At 44.1% G+C, this 9508-nt stretch overlaps 1 protein-coding gene across 17 annotated transcripts; it reads right to left on the reverse strand.

The window, feature by feature from the left end:
- Positions 1-2007: 2007 nt before the first annotated feature.
- On the reverse strand, positions 2008-8276 carry LOC125526027. 17 transcript variants are annotated; one of them, XR_007291513.1, is made up of 9 exons: positions 7933-8276; positions 7652-7846; positions 7532-7573; positions 7093-7139; positions 6714-6930; positions 5489-5618; positions 5368-5403; positions 4851-4968; positions 2008-2514 (listed from the first exon to the last, which is right to left on the reverse strand). XR_007291513.1 is itself a non-coding variant. In XM_048691050.1 (5 exons), exons 1-5 carry the CDS (start codon positions 7988-7990, stop codon positions 6883-6885), a joined length of 390 nt encoding a protein of 129 aa, XP_048547007.1. In that variant the 5' UTR covers positions 7991-8276; the 3' UTR covers positions 6714-6882. The 17 variants fall into 17 exon arrangements, 1 of the variants encoding a protein (XP_048547007.1); XR_007291522.1 differs by having other exon boundaries at positions 5368-5406; XR_007291519.1 differs by adding exons at positions 6164-6206; positions 6304-6421 and having other exon boundaries at positions 4851-5618.
- Between the last annotated feature and the right edge of the window lie 1232 nt (positions 8277-9508).

Below are 9508 nucleotides of genomic sequence, written 5' to 3' on the forward strand. Positions count from 1 at the left end.
GGGAACACGAGGACCACCTTCGTCCTGAATATCCGGAGTTTTTCCAGTCCTAGATCTCGGGACGAGATCCTTTCGTAGTGGTGGAGTGTTGTAACGCCCCGTATGTAACTTGCCATATTTGTATTCCAACTCTTGCCATTTTCAGCACTAAGTTATGATATTCCTTCGTGATTGGGTTTTGTCTCCATTTTGCATTTTGTCCATGTCATGCATCTCATATCATGTCATGATGTGCATCGCATTGGCATACGTGTTCGTCTCAGGCATCCGAGCATTTTCGCCGTTGTCCATTTTGCATTCCGGCACTCCTATGTCCTCCGGCGTCCCCCTTTTGCCTCTTTTCGTGTGCGGGTGTTAAACGTTCTCGGATTGGTCCGAGATTTGCCAAGCAGCCTTGGTTCACTACCGGTAGACCGCCTGTCAAGTTTCGTGCCATTTGGAGTTCGTTTGATACTCCAACGGTTAACCAAGGAACCGTAAAGGCCTCGTGTGTGTTGCAGCCCAACACCCCTCCAAAGTGGCCCAAAACCCATCCAAACCCCCTCCATCCTCTCGGTCGTTCGATCACGGTCGCGTGGCTGAAAACCGCACCTAATTTGGACTCTCCTAGCTCCCTCTACCTATAAATATATGCCCCCCTCTGAAAATCCCAGGTCCAAACCCTAGCCCCGCTCCTCCCGCGCCGCCGGACACGTTCGCCCACCGCCGCCCGGCCAACCGCAGGTTGCCACGTGGCCCCTGCCACCGCCCGCCGCCGCCGGCCCGCCCGAGCCCGGGCCGGGCCCCCCCCCAAGCCCGCACGCGCCGCCCCGCTCCCCCGCGCACCCCGCCGCCCGAAATCGCCGCCTCCGCCCGCGTCCCGCTTCGGCGACCGGACGTCGCCGCGGATCCCGCGCCGCACCGGCCGGTGCCGCCACCTCGCCGCCTCGCTCCTCTTCGGCTCCGGCCAGATCCGGTCGAGGAGCGACCGGATTCGGCGACCCTGAGCCCGGCCGCCGCCTTCCCCGCTGCTCCGGCCGGTTCTCCGGCAAGCTCGCGCCGCCACCTCGACCCGCGTGCCCCGAAACCCTAGATCCAATTTCGGAGGTGATTTTTTTGTCTAAGTCCTTTTCCTGATAAATTGTATGCCATCTTCATCATGTCGCATCTCATCACCATAGCTCTGTTTTGCGCGTGTGAGATATCAAATTGTTCATTAGGATGTCCTCTTCATTTCATTCCACTAGATGACTCGTTGCGCCAATGGCGCAAAGGCCGAAAGGGTGGCAAGTATTGTGAGAATATTTAGACACCCAAGTCGAAAACCAAATGTGGCCAACACTCCTGCATCCTCTGCTTGGAAGCCGTCTTTTCTCACCGGATCTAACATAGGTACATGATTCTTCAAGAGCAAATTCAAAGAAAAAATAAAGCATAGAAGGCTTTAAGTTGTACTATTGAGACCATACCACCATATCCTCATTTAGTTTCTTCCGGAATCTAAAGGTCTAAGAGGATGGTACATGTGAGAAACTGTGAGTCCACAACAAAGAACTAAACTAACTTCCAAACAAACATTTCAAGTTTGGAAGCCACAAAGAAGTAGCCCAGATCTCTCATTGTAGTGCAGGTACATGTCCTTAATCCTGCATCTCTCATTGTAGTGCAGGTACATGTCCTTAATCATGCATCCACAGCCCATAATTTTTCAACACCTAAATCCATGAACCACAGCCCATAATTTTTCAACACCTAAATCCATGAAATCCAACCGAAGGAAATCATGGCAGAAACATGCGCCGTGGCTTACGTCTCCGAGAAGGACTTCTTGGCATTCTTGTGCAGGTTGGACACAACAATCCTCGCTACGAGCTGCAGAAGAACCACACAGGCACCTTCCTTCACCTTGCCCTTGGGGAGGAGGGGGTAACACTTGCAACGCCGCGACAAGGCTTTGTGAACGCCGCCAGCGAGAGCGTTGGATGCCGCCTTTTCTCACCGGATCTAACATAGATACATGATTCTTCAAGAGCAAATTTCAGAGAAAATATAAAGCATGGAAGGCTTTAAGTTATACTATTGAGACCATACCACCATATCTTCATTTAGTTTCTTTGGAAATCTAAAGGTCTAAGAGGATGGTACATGTAAGAAGCTGTGAGTCCACGACAAAAAACTAAACTAATTTCCAAACAAATATTTCAAGTTTGAAAGCCACAAAGAAGCGGCCTAGATCTCTCGTTGTAGTGCAGGTACATGTCCTTAATCCTGCATCCACAGCCCATAATTTTTCAACACCTAAATCCATGAAATCCAACCGAAGGAAATCATGGCAGAAACATGCGTCGTGGCTTACATCTCCGAGAAGGACTTCTTGGCATTCTTGTGCAGGTTGGACACAGCAATCCTCGCTGCGAGCTGCAGAAGAACCACACAGGCACCTTCCTTCACCTTGCCCTTGGGGAGGAGGGGGGCAACACTTGTAGCGCCGTGACAAGCCTTGCTCCGAGTGTAATCATCAGCATTCTTAGATACCTAAACAAACAATCAAAAAAGAACAGGCTATGAGCAATCAAAAAAGAGGAATTATACAGCCTCAAAAAAATATACGCATGAAATAATATTATTCATTTGACAATTAGTCCCAAACTGAGATATGACCCAGCCGCTTCTCTAGGAGTGCCCATACGATCTGAGTTTAAATTTCAACAATATTTTTCCATCCCATATAGCACACAGCATTTACGTATGCGTCTCGGAAAGGAAAGAAGCTTAAATCCCAGTCCCAATACGGTCAAAACTACATTGAGATACATTTCGTCAATGAATCACAGAAGTGTAAGGCATTAAATTATAAAGACTATATCCCTCCTTCCCCACCAAAATGTGGCCACATTCAGGCTTTGTCATTTATAGGATATATATATATATCATAAATACAACTTCTAGTACAGAAAATCAACAATTTATTAATTTTCCCTCTCAAACAAATTTTCCACCCTTATCTAGAAGGTGAGCGGCACATACAGGTTTCCACATATATGTTTACGAACAACTTTGGCAATACATGATTCTGGATATAACGATGAAGCCAGGCTAAACATTACACCCTCTGTACAGAACTATAAGAGTGTTTAGATCACTAAAGTAGTGATCTAAACGCTCTTATATTTCTTTAGGGAGGGAGTACTTTCTTGTTAGTCAGTTACACATGGAGATGGAATGAGGTCTTCTTTATATGATATAGTACACTAAATTTGTTTCTAAAACAACTAATTTATTATGTTAATCCTCAAATTTATGTTGGAACAACAATTGATCTGCTGATAAAGTAGGATATTGTAATTGACAAAGTAAATTGATTGCTAAGGGCCCAAGTTTTCATGTGGTGTCTAAATACACATGGTCAATAGTTCATTGCCGAGTAGCACCTTTGACAAACTTGTCAGTTGATTGGATAGAGTTTGTTTCTCGCTCCATCTGGCAACTTACAGTGATGACTGAGAAGAACTCCTGGATTTGGAGGTTGATTAGGAAATGAAGATAAACCAGTTCTTACCATTGTTCCCTAATGCATGGAAGTTGTTGAAAATCAATTATGCGCTCTCTATGTAACTGCTTTTACTTTTGGTGGTGTATACTGAACTGGGTTGAGCTATTGCACATTCATCAGTAATTTTGTTGTTTTTTGACAATCAGATCGTCCCACATAAGTGCAAGTATACTGTGTTGTCTACAAAGGTTGAAATGCGCCTTGCAAAAGCTGAGCCAGTAACTTGGACATCATTGGATTATACTGGTAAACCAAAGGCTCCTCAAAAGATAAATGTACCAGGTAATTCCTTGAGGGCTGAATGCGAGCAAAATTGTTGACTTGTCTAGTGATAACTCTTGCTGTGATTGAGCTTTTGTATGGATTACTACTCCCTCTGTAAATTGTGTTCTACAATTTTTTCTTATGAAAGATAATCACTGAAAATATTTTAAACCAGAGCAAATTTACGGCATGTTCCTGACAAGATAGTCAACAAGAATATGGTGATTTCTGTACTTAGTGAGAAAGATACTTTCATGCACACTGAGGGTAACAGATCTATAAGAAAATTATCTAAAATGCTGGTTGGTGCTGACTCCTAAGCTTGCAGAATGGCTACTATTTTAGTCCCAGGCCGTTTATGTAGCTTTCAAGCTGGCAGAATGGCTACTAAGGTAGTTTTAAGCCTGAACCGTGTATGTGATGCTGGGTTCTTAGATGAAAAGCATACCAGTTCTATACAAAATCTGAGTTCTGGGTTAGTGTTATATTGCATTGTCTTCCATTTGTCACTGAAACATTCCATGTATTCCTTGTTTTGCAGTTGAATCAGCCCAGAGGCCATCTTATCCGTCATCAAAATCCAAAAAGGACTGGGATAAGCTTGAAGCTGAAGTGAAAAAACAGGTTTGTGTGTGTGTGCCCTCAACTAAATTTTAGACCATTTGAAGATCACAACCAAATTTACTTTCTTAGAAACACCACCATGTAAAACACAGTAAGCATTCAATACGAAGTTGTGCTCTTACATTGATATGCCCAGGATTAGATCTCCTTAAACCTTACTTTACAATGATACATCTCTGGGATATGAAACGGACAATCCTACTGAACATAATCGTCATGTTTGTGGAAAAGATAAAAGGACTATACCTAACTAATGCATGATGTTTATTAAACAATTAGCACCCGAATGCAAACCTAAGGGCCTCTGCATAGCATGATAAGGAATAAGGATATTAAATGTTCAATCTAATTCTTTTGCTATAAATAATGCCTCAAAGTAATACTATAAGAAAGGAACAAAATAGGGAGAGATGGGGTACCATGCTCTCACCTACAATAATTTCGTTCCATATATGGGTTTTCCCTAGTACTGATCAAACCATCTTTAAATAGCAGGTGCCGAACGCCAATTTTTGTTCAACACGCCAAGAGTAACCCAACAAATACACCTGCAAGCAATAAAAGATGGGTTAAAAGTTCACCCATCTAAGCAGGTATCCAACAAAAATCAGAAAAAAAGATATAGGATGGTCTAATTCCTTCAGGATATCGGCGAACCAGATTAGAGCAGATTGACAGGAGTATCAATACGTCAGAACTAAACATAGTAAAGTAAAAAATAAAAATACTTTATCAGCACATTCTTTGTACCAAATAATTGCATAAGGTCATCGAATTACGCTGGTTTAAACGGGGCACATGGTTCAAAGTCAGAAATGGGAGGGGATGCTCCTGGCTACTAAAGCAGACATAATTACTAAAACCAAACATTAAGCATACCGAAATAAGTTCTGTTTTCAATAGAATTCGTGAGATTATTCCAACAATATGGATCATTAGTAAATTACCAGTATCATGTATCCCTCGGCTTCCTCTGCAAACACCTGCTAAAGAAGAGTAGAGAGGTACCAGGTAGCTTACTTTTTGCAAGAGACACACAAGCAAGTGTGAAGCTGCACAAGAAGATACCTTAGAGAAGCCGTCAATGGAGCTAGTCTGAGCGAGCCAAAGAAGTGCGTGACCTTCCGGCGGCCATCATACGGGTCGGGGTCCTCCTCACGGCAGCGAATCCTCGTGGCGCCGTTATCGCCTGCTAGGCCTGGGGTGCAAAAAAGTTAGGGCGGTGGAAAAGAAGGGCGATGCTGCAGCAGACGACGAGACTGGGTCTAAATATTAATTCCAGTAGGCCTTCATAAACCTCTCCCCACCAAACTTCCTTCCGTGTGTATATTCATAATGAGAAGCTACAACTACTACTTACTGCACACATTTCCCCCAAAGCACTAACCCGAACATGTACTGCGGTGCACCGAAAACAGGGGACACACATGTTTCCCCAAGCAGCAAGCAGAAAGCAAATCAGCAGGGTAAACATATGCAAACAAGAACATGCAGCAAGAAGCAATCAAGCAGGACAATTAGAGGCTTAGAGCACATCTAAACTTGCTGACTAATGACACACACGTCAAACAACCTGGACAGGAAGGGAAACAAGAGCATCGTCACAGAAGAGCAGTTTTGGTACTACAAGCCATATTGCTACAAAACTATAGCTATTGCTGTTAACCAATTCAAACATGGACTAGATGAATTCAGTGGACCACAACTGCACAGTAATAAATATGTCAGCTATGGAAAACCTACCCTACCTGGAGGCCCCTTTGCACCACCGATATGGATTTCAACACTCCACATAGGAGTGAAAACAAACCAGGGAAGACCAAATTAGATATTGCAGAATAAATATCATGCGATATCTGAAGAATCAAGCTTAAGATGAGTACTTGCAAGATTCTTTCAGAATAATTATTGATGATCCTTTTCTGCCAATAACACATCCCATTTTTCCAGGAGGCACATCCTAGAGCGAAAGGATATCCACCTCAGGAACACAAGCTTCAGCTTCAATGTCATCCGTCAACAATGTTTAATCGATTTTGTTCTATAAGTTGAATATATCAAAACTTCATAAAATGAACTAAAGACTGCAAAGAAAATAGATCCATTGTGATTCCATATTAGTAGTTCTTATATGACGATTCTGCACCTACAAGGCTACAATGCTGAACCATAAAGCAAACCCCAATCATTAGGTTACAAATTTATGATTTATACCTGGAGAACCAAAAGTAAAACAGATTTGGCCATACAGTAACCTTCCTAGATTTGAAAGGAAAGGGAGTAAAAAACTGACCAGGGACAGTTAGAAGAGGCGGCCAATCTGCCTGCTGGTTGTCATTTATGCAAAAACACCTACAGTATAGCTCACTTCGTACTGCCAGACGCCATGAAGATACTTTGCTCAACTTCTCCATCATTTTCTCATGTATATTGAGAAGGAAGCGCACATCATCTGTTGCTGCTCAAATCATCACTTCAGACAAGGGCCTATTTTTCCAGAAATTTGGGTCCTAAAAATCCATCAAATTACAATAAATTTTTAGTTTCAAGAAAATATTGCGGCACAATGGAAATCGTGTGCCGGGCCATTATCTGGGAAGTCCACAAGACTTCAGGCCTGGAGAAAATAATATTCTAAATAAGAGCTCTATAATTTTCTTCACAATGCTAACCTGCCTTAGACGGGTACGGACTTCTTCCTTTTCAGGATATGGCATTCCTACACAAAGAATTACAACAGTATCACACCACACAATCAATCAAATGCAAAGCACAAAAGAAATTGAGGTTCAATCCTTCATAGATTTAGTAAACATCTCCATGGTGTTTAGAGCAGAACGACTATTTGGCATGGTGTTTTACAGAAGCAACAAACTGCTAGCAAGAGTAATGGAACCACAATACAGTACTTCCATATTTACTGGATTTGCTATAGAGCACCATGAATCTTGTATAGCACGCAATATACATTTTAACGCAAACCCATTATGTGAACTGGATTCTAGTTCTCGGCAATTTGGAAGAAAATGCAGCCTACTGAGAACCCAAACACCTTAAGTTCAGTCAAGTCAAGCATTTGATCGAACAGGAGAGGAGCAAGAAAGACCATACCTCCCCAGGTAGCAAGCCGAACGATGAACAACCAGGACAACCCTACATAAAGAAGAGAAAGAGAAGTGAGAACATGAGGGGTGGATGGAATCAGCCATAGTCAGAATTAAGCCCTCCCACCGGGATTCCAGATGCACTCCCAAGTCTTGACCTGCGACACGGTGGTCCTCGCGCCAACGCTCCCGCTGCCAGGTTCCTGCACTACCGGCACCAATGCTCCCGCTGCCAGGCTCCTACACTCACTGGCGCTCGTCGCTGCCTGCATCGCTCGAGCCACCAGCAGGATGGCTTTGCGCGAGATGCAGGAGAGGGTACCTGTGAGAGAGAGAGAGAGAGAGAGAGCGCAGGGGTCAGCCGCAGCTCGGCGAGAGGAGGAGGCGCAGAGACGGTCGGGTCCCTACCTCCCTTCCTCCTCTCAGCCACCCATGGCTCTCCAGCACCAGTTGCAGCCTCCTCCATCTCCGTGGCGTCGGCGGACGTATTTGCCTCTCCAACTCCAGATCGTGAAATTTGGAGGAAACGAGGAGATGAGAGGAGAGGTGGCGGCCGAGAGTGGTTGTGCCGAAATCCATGGGCTGAGGGATGTGGCGGCTAGTGAGAGGGCGCGCCGGAGTAGGGGGAGATGAGTGGCGGGGAAGGACAGGGCGGTGGCGACGGCGAGCAAGAGGGTGATGGAGAGGAGGAGGAGGAGGCCAGGGGGGTCGGGGGGACGCGAGTTAGGTCGCTCTCGCACGGGGCGGGCGACGGCTAGGGTTTCTCCATTGCAGCGGTGAGTTTTATATATCTGGATGTGAAATTACTAAAATGCCCTCGGCGGGGCACGGATTTTACAGGCGGTGGCAGGAATACTGTTCATAGTAGCATTTAAAGGCGACGTGGCCACCTTCTTTGTGACTACCACTTTTTGAGGGTTTATATGTCCAATTGCACCATGCTTATTGGAGTCCATCTTGATGCCTAAAATGTTGTTGCAAGAGTGCTATAGAATGTTAGTTTCTGTTTCTTAAAAGATTATGGACATTTGTCATTTTTGCCATGATTAATGTGTGCCTCCTATGAACTTGAGCCCTACATGTGTTTTGGGCTATGCCATGCCATCTTTCCATGGGTGTATGCCATGTATTTTTGTGATCAATGTGGTGACTAGAACAAGCATGCAAAGTAGCTCTCGTGATGTTACTGATTTCAGGGACTTAGAATTCTTCAAAGCCATTTCCCTGATGTTATTTTATGCCATGTATTCATGTTGCTACAGAGTGATCCATGCCTCTTTTGAGCATGTTCAGTAAGGATGATTTTGAGATATTGTTATGTTCTATTCATCCATGTCTTTGTTTGCAATTATGGTGTACCCTAGCATGACTCAATCTTTCTCTACTTTTGCTATAAAATGTTCCTGGCAGATTGTTTACATGTTATTCAATTTTGCCAAGGTTGTTGTAGTTGATCCATGCATGCTATGAGGTTGTTCTTGCCATGCTTAGCTTCTTGATCATGTCTTGTTGCTGGGTGTATGCTTAGTTTGTCATGCAATGCCTTGTGGTGAGTGCATCGAGCTCGCAAACATGCCTACGTAACTCTGTTTTTGCCATGTCCGGTCTTCTGCTAAGTCTGAATCTGTTAACGAAACTTGCTATGTTTACATGGGTGCCATCATATTTATTGATCCCTTTTGGCTTATGGCCAGTAAGGGACTTTTGTTATATGCTTTGAGTGGATTCATGCAATGCCTTGTGTTGCTATGTTCTGATCCCGTAGCATGTTGTTATCTTGCTCTAAACATTGCTTCCTGATATTAAATTCCTGACATGTTATTTTCACCAACTTTGTGATGCTGTTATCTTTTGCACTTTTGCCATGCTTGTTTGAACCTGCTATTGTGTGAATTAGCCGTAGCTCAGTGTTCATCTTTTGTCAAGCATCTTGAGTGGATCACTGCCATGTGCTTTGTTGCTATGTTAGAGTGCATTAGCTTAG

The sequence above is a fragment of the Triticum urartu genome, chromosome 7 (assembly GCF_003073215.2).
Source record: "Triticum urartu cultivar G1812 chromosome 7, Tu2.1, whole genome shotgun sequence".
Taxonomy (NCBI): domain Eukaryota; kingdom Viridiplantae; phylum Streptophyta; class Magnoliopsida; order Poales; family Poaceae; genus Triticum; species Triticum urartu.